At 49.4% G+C, this 20642-nt stretch overlaps 2 protein-coding genes across 8 annotated transcripts in view; one reads left to right on the top strand and one right to left on the bottom strand.

The window, feature by feature from the left end:
* Positions 1-1335: 1335 nt before the first annotated feature.
* FNDC8 (fibronectin type III domain containing 8) lies at positions 1336-10428 on the bottom strand. The gene is made up of 4 exons (XM_002827259.2): positions 9875-10428; positions 4608-4983; positions 2396-2632; positions 1336-1771 (listed from the first exon to the last, which is right to left on the bottom strand). The coding sequence occupies exons 1-4, from the start codon at positions 10081-10083 to the stop codon at positions 1619-1621; spliced, it is 975 nt and encodes a 324-aa protein (XP_002827305.1). The 5' UTR covers positions 10084-10428; the 3' UTR covers positions 1336-1618.
* RAD51D (RAD51 paralog D) overlaps positions 10260-20642 on the top strand; it is a 24582-nt gene continuing 14199 nt past the window's right edge. For 3 of the 7 annotated variants that reach the window (XM_054535131.1, XM_054535132.1, XM_054535130.1), the window contains exons 1-3: positions 10260-10486; positions 12595-12656; positions 13146-13264. In XM_054535131.1, the coding sequence (XP_054391106.1) occupies positions 10435-10486; positions 12595-12656; positions 13146-13264 (233 nt within the window). In that variant the 5' untranslated portion in view covers positions 10260-10434. 7 annotated transcript variants of the gene reach the window in all.

The following is a 20642-nucleotide window of genomic DNA, read 5'->3' as shown; positions in this document are numbered from 1 at the left end:
TGTTGGGTTCTAATTCCTTGTCCTAGAATCCCCATGACTCAATCAAGGACTGTGCTAAATCAGATTGTCCAGCCCCCTCCCTTGCACTGGACTATGCCAAAACCACACTGACCAGGCACTTGCCTTCCCTCTCTTCCCCCATGTCGGTAAGAGAGAGGCCAGTTGTGATAGTGGCCAAGGAGAATCTAGGGCTGTATTGTTGTCCACTGCAGTAGGCACCGGCCACGTGGCTGCTGGCATGAAATAGAAGTGCAGTTCCTCCGTCGCACTGGGTAAGTCCTCCAGTATTGGACAGCACACACAAAGGTTTTCATCATCAAGAGAGTTCTGCTGGCCAGCCCTGCTCCAGGGGATGCCTCTGCCTTCCCATGGCACACTGCTTGAGGCCCTGCCAGGCATCAAGCACTGCCCTGGGCCCTTGGGATAGAGCGGGGAAGGTGATGGCTCTTCCAGAGGATTCCCTCAGATGGGGAGGCAGCAGAATGAGCTCTGAGCAGAAGTGGATATGGTTGATACAGAGGATAGTTCTTTGCCACAAGAGAACTTTCAAGTAGTGAAAGGAATTCCCATCAGGACTCAGACCCCAGGCCGAGATCTTGCCCTGAATGTACCCTGCCTCCGCTTTCTCCTGCTTCCCATGCTAAGCAGGGTCATGGTATGAACTACTCAGATTGGATTTCCAAACCATCCTTGTGTAAACTGCTCAGAACTAGCATCTTGCTCCTTCTTAACCCTCCTCCACCCTTGTCTGTGCTTTTGGGTTTTGCCCGTCACCTAGCTGCGGTGCTTGGCCTCCACCTTGCACATCTCTGCAGTGAGGCTACATAAGCGAACAAAGCTATCAGCCACTGAGCTCCTTGGTGCCAGGTGTTTGTCTGCTGTGCTCTCAGACTGCACCAGGCCTGGAAGGTTCTCAAGCTCCAAAACTTTTGATGAGGAAACAACATAAGAAATTTAAATGATTAGCCCATGCCCTCACATCCAGTAAGAGGAAGAGCCGGGATTAAACCAGGCCCTGCCCCAAAGCTTATTGTGCACTTTGTACCACATCCCTCCCTCCAGAGCTCAAGCTAGTTTGACAGCTCATGGGCCACCATGTCTGTCCATGACAGCTATTTCTGTATTTTTCTGGTGTAAGAGCCTTTTAGTCTTAGACCACCAGTCTCCCTGCCCTCCTCCCCCACCCCACTGGGGAAGGGGTAATGGCAACATCCTATTGCCTAGCTGCCTGTTTTCTATCTCCCTAGCCATGTAGACTCCGTCCTGGTGGAAGCTAGGAGGTAGGTGTCAGCCAGCCCATCTGAGGCTGTCTGCAGGGTAAAGCAGACTTTAGGGTGCTGGATGACCTGCAGTTCTTTAATGAGGGACCTGGACCCAGCCCAGATTTGAGGGAGGAGGGAGTCCAGCAGCTGTGGGCAGTGGCTGAGCCTGGCATGGCCTGGCCTGAGATGTCTCCAGGTGAATGGGGCCCCTATCTAGCCTAGGCCCCAGCCCATACCACTCTGCCAGGCCCCGGGCCCGCATGGTGCTGGTGGTATGGTAGGTCTCATGGTTCTGGTTCCTGAGGGCCTGGGGTTGAAGCTGAAAGTAGGTGAGAGGTGTCCTGGGGCCCTCCCCCTTAATAGGGAAATAGGTATTCCAGATCCTCCAGCCTCCGCATCTCCTCCGGCCTGATGGACACGATCTTTCGCCGGGGTTCCTTGCGCTGCACGGTGATCTGGATGGGATAGTTCTCCGGAAAGCTGCTGAAGTCAGTGGCCAGGGTTGCAAACTGAAGTGAAACAAGAAAACCCTTCAGAATTCCTTCCCAGATCTGAACCTGGCTCTCTCTCTCTGTCTCTATCACCCCTTTTTTTCTGTCTGCTAACTCAGACCTTAAACAGCCTTATCCAACCTAGCCATTGACGCAGGAAATTGGTGCAAAGATGCATGACTCAAGCCTGTGCCTCCTCCGTTATGGGATATTTCCAACCAAAGGGCTGTCTGTACTCAGGCCTCTATACCCCCGTACCCCTACCCATACACAGGCTGTTCCCTTCTTCGTCCCCCTTTAGCCTCTTGTCTTCCCTGTTTCTTTCAATGCCCTTGACTTCCCAGCCCACTCACAATCATTGGCACTGAGTTGCAGAGTCTAAAAACCAATGGCTTTGGAAGGGGAACATTAGAGTGATGCTGAAAAATGCATTCGTTTGCATTCCTAGTGGGCCCCAGAGTGGCTTAATCCTTAAACCTCCCAGAAGCATGCATTCTGGAATTGATGCTTCTTGACCCAGGCAGAAGGAAAGCTAGCCAGATGAGTCATGTGGGCATAGCGGTGTTCCCAACCTCCAAAGCCCTGGTTCCCTGGCTTCGGACTTCTCTCCACCCCCAAGGCCCCTCTTTTCCCAGGGCTCACTTTGTAGGGCTTGCACCACTTCCCCACCCCAGCTGGGTTGGCTGCACGGACACTGAGGCAGTAACACGTGTTAGGCTTCAGCTCCATCAGCTTGACAGTAGTGCCCAAAATCTTGTTGAAGATCCATGGACGATTCTTTGCCTCAGGCAACTCATTCTCCTGTGTCTTGGCCACCTCCTGTAACAGGAGCTGGTAGAAACTGACCGGCTGCTTGCCCAAGGCGTAGGTCCAGGAAATCTAGGGGAAGAGAGAGCCCCGAGGATTCCTCAGATATGTCTTATCCTTCCTGTCCCCTCACCCTCCCAACTGGGGTCAGGACGTCCTACGCCCATCCCCTGCTCCTGCTGGGGCCCAGGCAGGTCAGACGGAAGGCGCAAGGTACTGCAGCACTGAGTGTGGAACCCCTGCCCCGAAGCATGTGCTACTCTCCTGGGCAGCTCCACCCACTTTAGAGTACACCCTCATTCCATATTTCTTCTACGCCAGGGGTCCCCAACCCTTGGGCCATGGACTGATAGCAGTCCATGTCCTGTTAGGAACTGGATAGCACAGCAGGAGGAGATTGGTGGGCGAGCAAGCGAAGCTTCGTCTATATTTACAGCTGCTCCCCACGGCTCACGGTACCACCTGAGCTCTGCCTCCTGTCAGATCAGCAGCGGCATTAGATTCTCATAGGTGCGTGAACCCTATTGTGAATTGCATGGGAGGGATCTAAGTTGAATGCTCCTTATGATAATCTAATGCCTGATGATCTGTCACTGTCTCCCATCACCCCCAAATGGGACCCTCTCGTTGCAGGAAAACAAGCTCAGGGCTCCCACAGTTTCTACATTATGGTGAGTTGTATAATTATTTCATTATATATTACAATGTAATAATAATAGAAATAAAGTACACAATAAATGTAATATGCTTGACTCATCCTGAAACCATCCCCCCAACCTGATCCATGGAAAAATTATCTTCCATGAAACCAGTCCCTGGTGCCAAAAAGGTTGGTTCTAGACTCTGTCTAGACTCTGTCAGCTGAGAGGGACCTTAGAGATCATCTTATCGACTAGGTCCAGAGAGGGCAAGTGACTGGTCCATCATCATACGGCAATTAAGTGACAGCCAGGGTTCAAACCCATAGCTCCAGAGCCCATACACTTTGTACTACAATGGTTGCCAAGCCTGGCTAAGCATCTCAGGGAGATTTTATAACTGCAGATTTCTGGGCCTGCTGCCTCCTGTCTGGTTTCTCCTCCATCTAGGCCAGTGGTTGTCAAACTTGGTGTGCATTCGAATACCCTGGAGGACTTATTAAAAGATAGATTGGGAGGCCCAAATGTGGTGGAGGGAGATGAGAATTTAAATTTCTAACAATTTGCTGAGTGATGCTGACATTGTCCATCTGGAGAGCACTTTGAGAAACACTGCTCTGGGCCATCCAACAGTGGAATTCCAGGCATCTTCCCAAGATACAGCTCGAATTGCTTTCATCATCTGATGTGAAGCTTTATACAAAGCTGTTCCCTATTACTTACAGAAAAGTCTATAAAGTAGCCTAACACTGGAGGACTCTGGAAGATGATCCCAGACTAACATTCCCTGTCCTGTCCCCTGTCTTCACTTCCCATAGTGTAGGACAGTGTTGTTTGACGTGTAGTCCGCGGACGGGCAGCACCAGCATCCTCCGGGAATCTGTTACTAGTGCAAATTATCAGGCTTCACCCCAGACCCTTTAGGGAGGAGGCTCAGCAATTCCGAGTAGCCTCACTTGATCCCAGGTCCTCATCCAGGGCTTCTCACGCTTTCTTGTTCCTACAGATCACCTACCATCTTGTTCAAATTGAGATTTCCTCCCACACTTTCCTGTGAGCTTTTGCTAGGGTCCGCCCCTCCAGGGAATGCCTCCCCTCCTCCACCTCTAGATGTTTACATGCTACCTCTACGTCCCAGCTCAGATGTTACCAAAAGCCACCAAGCTTATTCCCGCATCTGGAAATATCTTTCCCTCTGAATTCCTGGTGGTACTTGCTCTGAACTTTTCCTACAGCACTGTACCCTTTCTGTCTTGCACTGGAGTTTTTACAGACACGTCCTCTCCCTTCCTAAACCATGAACTTGAGGTCGACATGCAGGTGGCAGGCACCTTCTCACTACCCATGGAGCTCAGCTCAGTGCCTGGCACAATAAGCCTCTGCTGAACTCATGAGCAAGGGAAACGCACCACAGCTGTGGAATTGTTGACGGTGTGCTCAAAGATGAAGGGGGTGTCCGGCAGGTCCACAACCACAGAAGATTCCGAGTGCGTTGAGGAGGTTTCTGTCTCCAGCTCAGGGTTGTCAAGGTCCAGCAGGCCCCTTGTGGCCATTTGGGACTTCAATGGGCATGGGCAGGGGCTGAGGGCCAGGTCCTCGTTTTCTGTATTCTTGGCCACTGGGGAGAAGCTGAGTTTGTTCAGCTCCCCCTCCAGCATCCCTGCAAAGAAGCTGCTGTTGGGCTGGGTCACAGCTAATTTGATAGGGTTCGGCAAGGTGGATGAGAAGGCAGAGATGCTGGTCTCATCAGAGCTGCAATCTGAATCCTCCACTGGCAGTGGCTTCCTGTAGCAAAAGGGGAGACAGGTGAGTCAGATGAAGGAGGCCACCCCAGCCCGTTCCACCTGAGGGCTCCTGAGGGCAGGCCTTGGGCCTGACTTACCAGCATCCCCAGCCATTTGCAAACAGCTTGAAACAGCCTCATTGCTCTATAGCATTGCATTAGACTCACCAGGGCACTTACTAAAATGCAGACTTTTAGTCCTTGGTCCCCAATTAGCATGGGACTAAGGAATCTGCATCTTTAATAAGATCCTGGCTGGGCGCAGTGGATCACACCTATAATCCCAGCACTTTGGGAGGCCGAGGCGGGCAGATTCAAGGTCAGGAATTAGAGACCAGCCTGGCCAACATGGTGAAACCCTGTCTCCACTAAAAACACAAAAATTAGCTGAGTGTGGTGGCTGTCGCCTGTAATCCCAGCTACTTGGTAGGCTGAGGCAGGAGAATTGCTTGAACCTGAGGGGTGGAAGTTGCAATGAGCCGAGATCGCACCACTGCACTCCAGCCTGGGCGACAGAGTGAAACTCTGTCTCAAAAACAAACAAACAAACAAAATCCTTAGAAAATCCTGATGCAAGTGTTCTGCAAACCACAATTTAAAAAACATGCTAAAATGGCAAGTCCTCCCTCCAAAGTGGGGTGCAAATGCCCCAGGGAATAATCACAAAGATCTACTCGGGTATAGAAGTAATACATTCAATTTCACTAATGTTTATTTACTATTGTTTAAATTTTAATGGAATTACTAATATTTACTTACATTTTAGTAGCATTTAATAATACCTATTAATATCTAGCACGTAAAATTAACAGGAATACAAATACACATATGGGCCAGGCGCAGTGGCTCACACCTGTAATCTCAGCACTTTGGGAGGCCAAGGTGGATGTATTACCTGACGTCAGGAGTTCAAGACCAGCCTGGCCAACATAGTGAAACCTTGACTCTACTAAAAATACAAAAAATTAGCTGGGCACGGTGGCAGGTGCCTGTAATTCCAGCTACTTGGAAGGCTGAGGTGGGAGGATCACTTGAGCCTGGTAGGTGGAGGTTGCAGTGAGCCGAGATCCTGCCACTGCATTCCAGACTGGGCAACAAGGCGAGACCCTGTCTCAAAATAAATATACATATGTTGGGGTGGATGCTCAAAAACTTATTTCTTCCACTCTGAATTTTTAAAAATTATGAAGTATTTTAGTCTTATACAAAAATATCAAGAATATTATATTAAACCTCCATTTACTCCTCATCTAGCTTTAGAAATAAAACCTTATCACTATGGGTAAAGCCCCCCCCGGACATTTCTGTCCCCCACCAAAATCCTCATCCTTTGACCGAAAAGTAACGAGTATAGTAAAGCTTAAATTGTGTAGTTATTACTCAATGTATGTCTTTATAGGTTTCTTACATATTTATGTTATCCTTAGGCAAGATCTATTATTTTTCACGTTTGTAGACGTTGTATAAATAAAAGATATTATTCAGCACAAACCTATCTGCAACTTGCTTTTTTCACTCAACTTTGTGTTGACATTCATCTATCTTGATACATATAGCTCTGGTTCAGTCATTTTTACTGTTATATGATTTTCCATTACATGGATATTTGTTTTTGTTTTTTGAGACAGTGTCTCCCTCTGCTGCCCGGGCTGGAGTGCAGTGGCGCAAACTCCCGGGCTCAAGCCATCTGTCTACCTCCACCTCCTGAGTAGCTGGGACTATAGGTGCACATCACCATGTCTAGCTAATTTTTGTATTTTTCTGTAGAGGCAGGGTTTTGCCATGTTGCCCAGGCTGATTTCAAACTCCTGGGCTCAAGTGATCCTCCCAAAGTGCTTGGATTATAGGTATGAGCCACTGTGCCCGGCCTATATGGATATTTGTATTGTTATGAGTTATTTGCTATTACAAAGAAAAACCTTGTACATGATCCCCACCACTTAACTTTTTTTTTTCTGTTTTTACTCTTTTTTCTTTTTCTTTTTCTTTTTTTTTTTTGAGCCGGAGTCTTGCTCTGTCGCCCAGGCTGGAGTGCGCTGGTGTGACCTCGACTCACTGCAACTTCTGCCTCCCTGGCTTAAGCGATTCTCCTGCCTCAGCCTCCCGAGTAGCTGGGATTACAGGCCCACACTGCCACATCTGGCCAATTTTTGTATTTTTAGTAGAGATGGGGTTTTACCATGTTGGTTAGGCTGGTCTCGAATTCCTGACCTCAGATGATTTGCCGGCCTCAGCCTCCCAAAGTGCTGGGATTACAGGCGTAAGCCACTGCCCCCAGCCAAACAAAAAACAATATTTTTTTAACTGATGAAGAACACCAAGCTGAAAAGTTTGGCTTTCAAATCTTTTTTTACCTTTACCCAAAGTAAAATACACTTCCCATGGCAACTTAGTACATGCATATATACACCTATAACTAAAACAAACATTTCACAGACCAATACTTACTCTGTGTGCAATGGGCTCTGGAATTTCCAATGCTATTATAGTTTATTTTAATTAATTAATTAATTAATTAATTAATTAATTTTTGAGATGGAGTGTCACTCTGTCAGCCAGGCTGGAGTGCAGTGGTGTGATCTCAGCTCACTGCAACCTCTGCCTCCTGGGTGAGAGTGATTCTCCTGCCTCAGCCTCCCGAGTAGCTGGGACTACAGGTGCGGCCACCATGTTCAGCTAATTTTTGTATTTTTAGTAGAGAAGGGGTTTCACCATGTTGGCCAGGATGGTCTCGATCTCTTGACCTCGTGGTCTGCCTGCCTTGGCCTTCCAAAGTGCTGGGATTACAGGCGTGAGCCACTGCACCCAGCCAGTTTATTTTTATCATAGTGGTCTTCACCAACTAGAAGGACTTCTTGACCCATTAATAGGTCACAATCCACAGTTTGTGGATCCCTTACTCCCATCCAGCCTCCCACGTCTTGGTTGATGAATGGGCCAAGTTTTTCCTCCCCAAGTTCCAGCCTCATCGGCCTCCTCCTGAGAAATCCTGATTAGCCCAGATCCCCTATGCTAGCGCTTGGTGGACATTTGGAATAAATGATTCCCCCACCAAGGTCTTTTGTAGACTGAAGAGTCTGGGTATTAATGTCATATGTACTTTAGATTGTCCTAATGAATTAATATTTCAGATTCACTTACTGCAAATGCTGGTACTGATGCAAGCACAGAAGGCCGCTAGGCACTGGCTACATGCTGAACATCTCCTCCTCCTGATGTTCACAACAGCTCTGCTGGATGGGTGTTAGCCCCATTTGGCAAATGAGGGGCTGAGGGTCTCTGATCTGTTGTTTTTTTTTTTTTTTAAATAGAGTCTTGCTCTGTCTCCCAGACCCCTGGCTGGAGTGCAGTGGCACAATCTTGGCTCACTGCAACCTCCACCTCCCAGGTTCAAAGGATTCTCCTGCCTCAGTCTCTTGAGTAGCTGGGACAACAGGCGCATGCCACTACATCCTGCTAATTTTTATATTTTTAGTAGAGACGAAGTTTCACCATGTTGGCCAGGCTGGTCTCAAACTCCTGACTTCAAGTGATGCAACCGCCTCAGGCTCTCAAAGTGCTGGGATTACAGGCGTGGGCTACCCCATCTGGCCTCCGATCTTAATTAACTTGTCTAAGACCATAAATCTCTAAGTGGCAGAACTTGGATTTGAATTTGGGCTTCTAGCCCAAGATTCCCAGTATACCATGAAGTTTCCTATGATCATCCATCACTTTAGCCATACCTGCTTGCTTAAAGGCACTTTGGGGAATGGACACCACATCCCTCTCACATACTCAAGACCAGCTATGTAGTCTGTGGAGCCCAGTGCAAACTGAAGTACCTTGAGCCCCTTATTCAAAAATTATGAATTTGAAGATAGTAACAGCAAAGCATTAAACTAAGCACAGGCCCCTTGTAAGTGCAGGGCTATTTGTGACTGCACAGGTCATTCACCCATGTGGTCCCTCTGGTCCCTCAATGGCACTTACCAGACCATGTTGTATCATGATCCCCATCCTTTCACCCCTGACCTCCACATGCCAGACTGGGAGCTCCTTAAAGGCAGGGACTGTGCTTTCCAGCTCTGTGTTCCCAGAACTTAAACACTGGGCCAGACACCTTGCAGGTGCTCAAAGAGTTTTGTGGAATGAAGTAGAGGAAACCCAGACTTGGTGAGGAGGAACAGCAAAACCCAATCCGAAGGAAGGCAGGCTACTGGGGAACAGTCAGGTAGATGAAGGTACCAAAGAGAGAGGATTGAGGAAGAGGAGCCATGGGGGTGTCGGGGGTTTGGTGATGGTGAGGACCATAGCCAGACAAGACAGGATAAGGAGCACTGTCAACAAAACTGACTAATCCAAGAAGGCCTCCTGGAGTGGGAGCTCCATATGCCTCCAAGAAGTGATTTGGGGCTCAGGAATACATAAATAGATCCAACCTGTCCACATGCTCTTCTCTGGGAGTCAAGGAACTGGGTTGTGACAAGTCATGGAAGTATAGCTTCTTTAAGTCTCTCTGCCCAGCCCCCGGCTCCAGCCTTTCTTAGAAACTGTAGGCATGGTGGCTCAAGCCTATAATTCCAACAGTGTGGGAGGCTGAGGCAGGAGGATCGCTTGAGCCCAGAAGTTCAAGACCAGCCTGGGCAACATGGTGAAACCCTGTTTCTACAAAAAAAAAAGAAAAAAAAGAAAATTAGCCAGGTGTGGTGGTGGCACGTCAATAGTCCCAGCTACTTGGGAGGCTGAGGTGGTAAAATCACTTGAGCTCAAGAAGTCAAGGCTGCAGTGAGCCGAGATTGCACCACTGCACTCTAGCCTGGGTGACAAAGCAAGATCCTGTCAAAAAAAAAAAAAAAAAGGAAGGAAGGAAGGAAGGAAGGGAGGGAGGGAGGGACCAGATTTGTGTCTTACGGTAGGTTGATGGTATCTTTCTTCAAGAAGTTGACCAAATTGCCATTTGAGGCTAGTGGGAGTCCTTTGGTAGTGATGGTCCGGTTCATAGACTTGGGGTTTGGAAAGGGTTTTGGCAGTTGGTCGAGGGCATTCATCATGTTGAAGTTTTCTTTCTTCAGTACAGCCTCCTCCCCATCTCCCACTTGATGGAGTGCCTCTGATGCCATCTGGTTTGTTTGGGATGACACCCGTCACCATGCAGGACAACCCAGCTGACCAGAAGCAGAGAGAAACTGTGTGGGCACTGGCCCACCTTTAGTTTGGGCAGTCTGCAGGTGCAGTGAGCTGACTTCATAATCATCACAGAGTGTAACAATTACAGGCCAGCCTCCCCCCTTGATTTGAGGCTACTGCTGCCAGGCTAGCTATGTGGCTGGCCAGACCAAGGGCTAGTGTGACTGTGAAGCAGTATCATGAGGGGGGTAAAACCAAGGAGCAGACGGCATGAGCCCTTGGGCCCCTTCCAGCTCTAATACTCCGTGGTGATAGCAGCCCTGCCCTTCTCTGATGATCTCAAAATGCCTGACACCTGTGCCCTTCTGCACTGCCCTGGGAAGGAGAATAAGGATGGTGAGAGATGGGCACGGGATGTAGAGGATGGCAGTGTGGCCCTGAGAGACAGGCAGTATTGGAAAGTGTCTGTTGGGGAGGGAAACTTTGTCCATAGAAGCTAAGGCTCTCTATCCTGAAACCATAGGCGGCAGACTCCACTGTGCCCAGTGGGTTAGCGAAAGGGAAAGCCCACATGGTTCATAGGGGTTCATGGCTCACATATGATCAGACTTCACTGCTAGAATTCTAAATGTGCCACACCCACACTCCCAAGTACTTTCCTGTGTGGAGTGACAATGGTGGCAGTTGCAGTGGGATACAGAGATGGGCCACACATGATCTCTGCTCTCAGAGAAACCACCTTACAGTAGGAAAACATGTACACAGCTTCAGGGGTGGGGAGGGGGGCTATTAGAAAGCACTAGCTTTGCAGAGTCAGATGTGGATGTGAAGTCCAGCCCTGTGCTGCCTAGCTAGGTGACCTTTGGCAAGTGATTTAACCTCACTGAACCTCAGTTTCTTCATTGGTGAAACACGGATAAAAAATAGCGCCTCCCTCACAGATTTGTGATGAGATAACCATGTAAAGTTTTATTTCTTCCTGTGGATGAGGTAAAGCAAAGGACATTTAAAAATACCAAATCATATCTTTTTGTGTGTGTTCTATATAACCAAGGTTTCTTGCCCTTAAAAAAAATAAAAAATAAAATAAAAAATAAAGGCCAGGCACGGTGGCTCACACCTGTAATCCCCGCACTTTGGGAGACCAAAGCAGGAGGATTGTTTGAGCCCAGGAGTTCGAGACCTGCGTGGGCAACATAGTGTAACCCCATTTTGTAGAGGCGAAACCTCTACAAAAAATACAAAAATTAGCTGGGCAAGGTGGCACGTGACTGTAGTCCCAGCTACTCAGGAGACTGAGGCAGGAGGATTGCTTCAAACCAGGAGGTCGAGGCTGCAATGAGCTGAGCTCTCACCAGGGCACTCCAGCCTGGGCAGCCGACCGAGACCCTGTCTCAACCAAAACAAAACAAACTTTTGAAAAATTGACGCAGGTGCCCTCTGGGTGCTTTGCTGCTTCTTGACACCTGTCGTATAATCTGTAATGATGTGATTTCTGTGATTCCCTTTCATTGTCTATCTTTCCCTCGCTCACAGGTAAGCTCCCTGGGGGTAGGGGCGGGTCGTCTTGTGTCGCATTTTGTCCCCAGCGTTTGGAAAGGAAGCTGGCACACAGAAGGCTCTTTAGAAGGTCGGTGTGTGTGTTGCGGCAGAAGGTAGAGGCCGAACGTGGCCGTGGGTGGCGTGTTGAGCACGGAGGGGGTCGTGGGACTCGGGAACCTGTGCAGGCGGTGGAGAGCGGCGCAGCGGCTCTGCCCCGTGCGGCCCGCAGATGGCGCTGCAGGCCAGGTCCTCGCCGCGCGCCAGCCTGGAACCCGGAAGCAGCAGCGCGGCGCGACCCGGAGGGCGGGCTCTGGGCGCGGGAATCCCGGCGGATCCCGGGCGGGCGGATGACCCCCAGCCCTAGCCTTGGTGCCGCCGCCTCCTCTCTCCTTTCGCCTCCTGCACCCAGCGCGCCTGTGTCCTCTCTAGGAAGGGGTGGGGGAGGGGCGTCTGGAGAGGACTCCCGCGAATGCCCACGTGACGGGCAGTCCCCCTGGGGCTGTTCCGGCCTGCGGGGAACATGGGCGTGCTCAGGGTCGGACTGTGCCCTGGCCTTACCCAGGAGATGATCCAGCTTCTCAGGAGCCGCAGGATCAAGACAGGTGACCGGGTGTGCGCGTGCCAGGGAGCCGCGCGGGCCTCGCACAGCCTGGGCAGGCCCCGAGGGCTGGCGCACTGCCCTGACATACCTGCAGGGCGCTTCCCCTCCATTCCTAGAGGGCCACGCTTCTGGAGAGGCTCAGGAAGGGTGGGCGTGGGGAGCCAAGCTCTAAAACAGGGTAGGGGATTCCTACTGTGTGCAGGGCACCGTGCCGGCTCCTGCAGCTTTGTTATTTCACACTGGCCTCCTGAGACGGCCTGTCGGGAGGTCGAATTGACACCCCATTTGACAGATGAGGAAAAACCAAGTGTGGGAGGGCCCAGGCCTCTCTGCCAATCCGCTATACGTATTTTGTTTTCAGTAGTGGACCTGGTTTCTGCAGACCTGGAGGAGTTAGCTCAGAAATGCGGCTTGTCTTACAAGGTGAGCTCCTGATCTCCACACTCCAAACCTGAGTGTCTTTAAAAAAACGTCCATCCCAAGCCAGCTGGGCGCGGTGGCTCACGCCTGTAATCCCAGCACTTCGGGAGGCCGAGGCGGGCGGGTCACTTGGAGTCAGAAGTCAGGAGTTCGAGACCATCCTGGCCAACATGGTGAAACCCCGTCCCTACTAAAAACACAAAAATTAGCTGGGTGTGGTAGCCCATGCCTACAATCCCAGCTACTCGGGAGGCTGAGGAAGGAGAATTATTTGAGCCCGGGAGGCAGAGGTTGCAGTGAGCCGAGATCGTGCTACTGCAGTCCAATCTGGGCGACAGAGTGAGACCCTGTCTGAAACAACAGCAACAAAAGTCCATCCCAAGCCAAAGGGAGCAGAGGGTTCTCAGATATTGAGAAGTGGGGTGAATGACACCTTGGGATGCCAGCTTCTATGGGCAATTCGTTGCTGATTAGTCTGGGGCCCTTTGGCAGGCCCTGGTTGCCCTGAGGCGGGTGCTGCTGGCTCAGTTCTCTGCTTTCCCGGTGAATGGCGCTGATCTCTATGAGGAACTGAAGACCTCCACTGCCATCCTGTCCACCGGCATTGGCAGGTTTGTGTGTGTACTTGGGGAAGAAGGAGAGAGGCAGGAGGATGGGGCCGCCTCTCAGCTCTGCTTTGGATGCTTGAGTCTAGACAGGAGGGTTTTTTTAAAGCAATAATGGATGGGAAGGAAAGGGGTCAGGACATCTGAGTTCTTATCCTGTAACAGGGTTATGGGGTTTCTCAGCCTTGGCATTGTTGATATTTAGGGACAGGTAATTATATGTTGGGGGGTGGAGGCTGTCCTGTGCAGTGTAGGATGTTTAGCAGCATCCCTGGCCTCTGCCCACTAGATGCTAGTAGCACCAGCCCTGCTCCAGTTGTGACCATCAAAAATGTCTCCTGACGTGGCTAAATGTCCCCTGGGAGGCACAATTGCCTCTGGTTGAGAAGCACTGTCCTATAACACAAGATGTCAGTATCTCATTATTTTCACCATCTTCTCTGGCCCTACTTCTTGTTTTACTTAAGGATATGGCAAAAGAGAATATTTACTGAGTGCCTACTATGTGCAGGCATTGCCTGTATGTTCTAGGTAATCTCTTCAGTGACTACCGGTTAATTAACCCTACTTGAGTTTAGCCTAAGAGAAGCAAGTGGCAAAGGTGAGGCTCAAGCCCAGGAGTATGTGGCCCAGAACTTGTTCACCACATCTGCAGCAGTAGGGAACAGGAGAGTTCAGATAAAGAAGGAGTTGCGGTCCGGATGCAGTGCTCATACCTGTAATCCCAGCACTTTGGGAGGCTGAGGCGGCAGATCACTGGAGGCCAGGAGTTTGAGACCTGCCTGGCCTGCCTGCCCACCCAAAATGATGAAACCCCGTCTCTACTAAAAATACAAAAATTAGTCGGGCATGGTGGCGGGTGCCTGTAGTCCTAGCTACTTGGGAGGCTGCAGCAGGAGAATCGCTTGAATCTGGGAGGTGGAGGTTGCACTAAGCCAAGATCGCACCACTGCACTCCAGCCTTGGTGACAGAGCGAGACTCTCTCAAAAAAAAGGAGCAGTTATGTTCCGCCACGTTGTTTGGTGGGTTGGGGAAGAGTTGCAAAGACGACAGACGTTTGCTGGCCAGTGAGTCTTGACCTTTTTCCTGGTCTGTTTGTTCAGAAATTGATGAATAACTGCCACCATAAAGGTCTTTGGATTGGTTTGGCCCTTTCTGTTTCCTTAACACATTCTCTTGGCAGGGTTCATGCAGCGTGGTGCTTGCTTTCCTTGGTTGGGGGTCTGAGTCTGTGATCCATCAAGCACTGGCTAAGGGCCTGCTGGATGCTTGGTATGTCCAGATGATACATACACGAATGAGGCAAGGCCCCTGCCCTTAAGGCCTCTAGTTGGGTGTAGGGGAAAAGCAAGTGAATACAAGAGAAGTGTAAGCACCGAGGGAGGCAGCGGTGAGGAGGGAGTGGTGAACAGGAAGCCAATTGGACCTTGGGCTTCGGGAGTTTATAAATCCAACAGACATGGAGGGTGCACTCAAGTGGTAACCTGGGAGGATTGCAGCTGCCTCAGGTCCCCACAGGGAGATCATGGAGTGGGGTCAGGAATGCTCTGAAGAAGGCAGGACTTGGGTATGGAGGAACAGATGGACTTTCGCTGAATGCTTTCTGTGAACGAGGCACTGCGCTCAGCACTTCGTGGTACATTATTTCATTTATTCATCACAACCACCAATGAACATGTTACTGTTTAAATCATCATTCTAGGCAGGGCGCAGTGGCTCACGCCTGTGATCACAGCACTTTGGGAGGCTGAGGCGGGCGGATCATGAGGTCAGGAGATCGAGACCATCCTGGCTAACACAGTGAAACCCCATCTCTACTAAAAATACAAAAAATTAGCCGGGCGTGGTGGCAGGCGCCTGTAGTCCCAGCTACTCGGGAGGCTGAGGCAGGAGAATGGCGTGAACCCGGGAGGTGGAGCTTGCAGTGAGCGGAGATCCCACCACTGCACTCCAGCCTGGGCGACAGAGCAAGACTCCATCTCAAAAAAATAAAATAAAATAAAATAAAAATAAATCAACATTCTATAGGTGAAGAAATTGGGACTCAGGTTAAATGACTTGCTCAAGATTGTGCAGTTAGCAAACGGCAGACCAGTTATTTGAGTTCATGCTTGTCACACTCCTGAGTCTAAGAACGTGGCTCTTAACTCATCTGCCCGGCTGCCTCCCTGGAGGCGGGAGGCCATTGTGAAAGCAGGGTTATAGGCAGTGGGGTGGAGGTGTGCAGGGTGGAAGGGTGGCAGAGGCCAAGCAGGGCCCTGGCAGTGCTGGCCTGGGGTATGTGAGTCCAATCTAGGACAGTGGGAGACATGTTGAAGAGGAACTGTGACAAGGCCTACTACCAGGAGGAATGTATTGTGAAGAATCAAAGCTGACTCACCAGGTTTCTAGCCTTTCTTTCTTTCTTTCTTTCTTTTTTTTTTGACGGAGTTTGGAATGTATTGTGAAGAATCAAAGCTGACTCACCAGGTTTCTAGCCTTTCTTTCTTTCTTTCTTTTCTTTCCTTCCTTCCTTTCTTTCTTTCCTCCTTTCCTTCTTTCTTTCTTTTTTTTGACGGAGTTTCACTCTGTCACCAGGCTGGAGTGCAGTGGTGTGATCTCGGCTCACTGCAACCTCCGCCTCCCGGGTTCAAGTGATTCTCCTGACTCAGCCTCCCGAGTAGCTGGGACTATAGGCACGTGCCATCATGCCCAGCTAATTTTTTGTATTTTTAGTAGAGATGGGCTTTCGCCATGTTGGCCAGGATGGTCTCGATCTTCTGACCTCGTGATCCGCCCGCCTTGGCCTCTCAAAGTGCTGGGATTACAGGCGTGAGCTACCGCACCCGGTCTCTAGCCTTTCTTATGGTGTACTGTGGACAGTTAATGGTGTAACTTTAGAACTTAGGAGGAGGGGAGTTCTGTAGTCAAAAGTTTGAGAAATGCCTGACTAATCCAAATTAAACAGCTTTCTCTGTTGTAGGCCGCCTCAGAGCCTTTAGTGCTGAGGTGCAATGATTCCTTACAGAGTGTTATAGCACGTAACGTACCTTGGGAAAAGCTATGTTGATGAAGGAGATTGATTATTCCTTACAGGCCAGAGCTAGGTCTATTCATCCCAGAGTCCCCTCATTTTAGAATAAGACTGTCAGGAAATATGAGGCATTGAAGTGGTGTGTGAATGGATGACTGAAAGAATCGCTAAAAGGCAGTTTGGAGGGAAAGGCAGAGGATAAGTCCCAGAAATCACCTGTATTCTAGGCAGTGGTAAAACCCAGGTGTACTTCTGCTTCACGGGGCAAGACACGGGTCTCTCCCTGTTGACATGCGGAGTTAGAGGTAATGGGGACATATTGGTAGGAAGGTCCTCTGGGCAGTCGGAGAGGCATGGAGTGGAAACTCAGGTGAGAAGTTGGCTGGAAGGTGGATTTGGGAATACCTTATACAGACTGATCTCCACAGCCAAGGATGTGGTTGATTCTTGACTAGAGTCAACACCAGTGCTTCAACCCCAGCTGCACGTTAGAATCATCTGGGAAAATTGAGATATCTGTGGTCCCAACTCTATAAATTTTAACCTAATTAGTCTAGGCGAGTGGTTCCCAAACTTGTGTGCCCATTGGAGTCACCTGAGGACTCTTTTAAACATTACGAAGTCCAAGTCTCCCCCAGAGCAATTAATCTCATTCACTGTGAGTGGGACACAGGCATCAGTATTTTTTAATTTTTTAATTTGTTTTTTAGAGACAGGGTCTTGCTCTGTTGCCCAGGCAGGAGTGCAGTGGTGCACAATCATAGTTCACTGCAGCCTTGAACTCCTGGCTTCAGGCAGTCTTCCTGCCTCAGCCTTCCAAGTAGTTGGGACTACAGGTGCTCACCACCATGCCTGGCTAATTAAAAAAATTTTTTGTTTTTTGTAGAGACAGGGGTCTTGCTATGTTGCCCAGGCTGATCTCAAATTCCTGGGCTCAAGCAATCCTACCTCGGTCTCCCAAAGTGTTGAGACGACAGGTACGAGCCACCATGCCTGGCCAGGCATCAGTATTTTTTTGAAGCTCCCGGGTGAATCCAATGTACAGACAACTTTGGGTACTGCTGATATAGGCATTTTTTTAAAAACTCCCCTGATTTTATTTTATTTAATTAATTTATTTTTTTGGGATGGAGTCTTGCTCTGTCACCCAGGCTGGGGTGCAGTGGCGCGATCTCGGCTCACTGCAAGCTCTGCCTCCTGGATTCATGCCATTCTCCTGCCTCAGCCTCCCGAGTAGCTGGGACTACAGGCACCTGCCACCATGCCCAGCTAATTTTTTGTATTTTTAGTAAAGACGGGGTTTCACCGTGTTAGCTGGGATGGTCTCGATCTCCTGTCCTGGTGATCCACCTGCTTCGGCCTCCCAAAGTGCTAGGATTACAGGCGCGAGCCACTGCACCCGACCAACTCCCCTGATTTTAATGTGCAGGCAGGAGTGAGACTAACTACTCTAGTCTAATGGTTCTGAAACTTGAGCATGCATCAAAATCACTTGGAGGCCTTGTTGAAATTCAAGTTTCAAGTGTGGGCTGCATTCCCAGAGTTTCTGATTCAGTAGGTCTTGGGGAGCGTAGCTGTAAATTTGCATTTCTAGCTAGTCCTTAAAGGTTGCTGATGCACCTGGTCTGGGGACCACACTGGGGTTCCCCTGATCTCATTGAGAAGAATGGAATCAGGAGTGGCAGAGGCTGGATGCTTATTAAACAGAGATGGGGTGAGCACAGTTATCTCAGGAAGCCACAGGGCTAGAGTGCTAACCAGAGTGTTTTGACTGGCAGGAACCTGTGGGTATAATTATGGGGAGTCCCTGGAATTAAAATGGATGGGGGCCAGGCGCAGTGGCTCATGCCTATAATCCCAGCACTTTGGGAGGCCAAGGCGAGTGGGTCACCTAAGGTCAGGAGTTTGAGACCAGCCTGGCCAACATGGCGAAACCCCCCCATCTCTACTAAAATTACAAAAATTAGCCAGGCGTGGTGGTGGGTGCCTGTAATCCCAGCTACTCGGGAGGCTGAGGCAGGAGAATTGTTTGAACCCGAGAGGCGGAGGTTGCAGTGAGCCGAGAGCGCACCAGTGCATTCCAGCCTGGCGACAGAGTGAGACTCCGTCTCAAAAAGAAAAAAAAAATGGATGGGATGCTTACTAAAGTGCTGCTCGGCATATACAGAGAGGTCATGGGAGGTCATCAAGAACCATCTCAAGGACTGGAACCTGGGAAGGTGATTGTAGGGCTAGGAAAGGGATGCATGTGGTCAGGCATTGGTACAGGCCGTGGCATAGAAGAAGCTTCAGCCTAGAGATAGGGCAGGGCATGGAAGGTAGGTGGTGACCTGTTTCATGTGGTTGAGGGAGAGAACCTGGATTAGGAATTGGCATGTCATGAGGTTTATCCCAAGTCTTTCACAGCCAGTGTTGATGATACAGAAGCTAAATAAAAGTGATAGCACCTTTCTGTTACTCGTTTTTCTGGAATGATTATTGGGTGCCTCCTGTGTTTCAGGCACTGTGCTAGTGCTGGGGATGCAATAAGGATAGGACCCAGTCAGTCCTTGCCCCATGGTGCTCTCAGCTAGATGAGCAAGACAAACAAAAACAAGCAAATAAAAAATAATTACAAACTCCTGGGACTAGTGAGGATACAAGACCAACACATACAAATCAACTGCATTTCTCTATACTCACAATGAACATGTCAAAACGAAAATAAAAAACACCATTTATTGGCTGGCCGCAGTGGCTCATGCTTGTAATCCCAGCACTTTGGAAGGTCGAGGCAAGTGGATCACCTGAGGTCAGGAGTTCGAGACCAGCTTGGCCAATATGATGAAACCTGGTCTTTACTAAAAATACAAAAATTAGCTGGGCGTGGTGGCGGGTGGTTGTAATCCCAGCCACTCGGGAAGCTGAGACGGGAGAATCACTTGAATCTGGGAGACGGAGTTTACAGTGAGCGGATATTGTGCCACTGCACTTCAACCTGGGTGACAGAGTGAAACTGTCTCAAAAAAACAAAACAAACAAAATGGCCGGGTGTGGTGGCTCACACCTGTAATCCCAGCACTTTGGGAGGCCGAGGTGGGCAGATCACAAGGTCAGGAGATCGAGAACATCCTGGCTAAAACAGAGAAACCCCGTCTCTACTGAAAATACAAAAATTAGCTGGGTGTGGCGGCGTGTGCCTGTAGTCCCAGCTGCTGGGGAGGCTGAGGCAGGAGAATGGCGTGAACCTGGGAGGCAGAGCTTGCAGTGAGCCGAGATTGCGCCACTGCACTCCAGCTTGGGCGACAGAGCGAGACTCCGTCTCAAAAAAAAAAAAAACGAACAAAAACACAATACCATTTATAGTTGCTTCGGAGAAAATGAAATACTTGGGTATAAGTCTAACAAAGCATGTGTAGAATCTGTATGCTGAAAATTTTTAAATTGCTGATGAAAGAGATCAAAGATGACTCGGATAAATGGATGACATGTACTTTGTTCATGGATTGGGAGACTGAACATAATGAAGATTTCAATTGTCCCCAAGTTGATCTGTAATTTAATGCAGTTCCTATTAAAATCCCAGAAAGGTTTTTTTTTTTATAGACATAGACAAACTTATTCTAATAATTACGGAAAGACCAGTTTTACCTAGATTAGCTAAAACAATTTGGAAAAAGGATAGCTGGAGGAATCAGTCTACCCAGGGTTAAGACTTGCTATATAGCTACATAATTAAGCCTAATGTGGTATTGACCAAGGGACAGATGGACACAGATCAGTGGAACAGAATAGAGAACCCAGAAATAGACCTCCAGAAGTATACACAACTATTTTTTTTTTTTTTTTTTGAGACAGCGTCTTGCTCTGTCACCCAGGATGGAGGGTACTGGTGCTATTACAGCTCACTGCAGCCTTGACCTCCCTGGGCTCAGGCAATCCTTCCACCCCAAGCCTCCCGAGTAGCTGGGACTACAGGTGTGGAACACCATGCCTGGTTATTTGTATTTGTATTTTTTTTTTTTTTTAGACGGAGTTTCTCTCTATCTCTTTTTTTTTTTTTTTTTTTTTTTGAGATGGAGTTTCGCTCTTGTTGCCCGACCTGGAGTGCAATGGCATGATCTCGGCTCACCGCAACCTCCGCCTCCCTGGTTCAAGCGATTCTCCTACAGGCACACGCCACCAGGCCTGGCTAACTTTTTTGTACTTTTAGTAGAGACGGGGTTTCTCCATGTTGGTCAGGCTGGTCTCGAACTCCTGACCTCAGGTGATCCGCCCGCCTCAGCCTCCCAAAGTGCTGGGATTACAGGTGTGAGTCAATGCGCCTGGCCGGAGTTTCTCTCTTTTTGCCCAGGCTGGAGTGCAATGGCGTGATCTCGGCTCACTGCAAC

This window comes from Pongo abelii, chromosome 19, assembly GCF_028885655.2.
Source record: "Pongo abelii isolate AG06213 chromosome 19, NHGRI_mPonAbe1-v2.0_pri, whole genome shotgun sequence".
In the NCBI taxonomy this organism is placed as follows: Eukaryota; Metazoa; Chordata; class Mammalia; order Primates; family Hominidae; genus Pongo; species Pongo abelii.
This window is presented reverse-complemented; position numbering and strand designations above follow the sequence as displayed.

Coding starts and splice junctions, on each gene's coding strand:
- FNDC8 (XM_002827259.2), bottom strand. CDS start 10,083: ATGGCATCAGAGGCACTCCATCAAGTGGGAGATGGGGAGGAGGCTGTA. Junction 4,984..9,874: donor AAAGATACCATCAACCTACC/GTAAGACACAAA, acceptor CTTTTGCTACAG/GAAGCCACTGCCAGTGGAGG. Junction 1,772..2,395: donor AGTGGTGCAAGCCCTACAAA/GTGAGCCCTGGG, acceptor GTTTCACTTCAG/TTTGCAACCCTGGCCACTGA.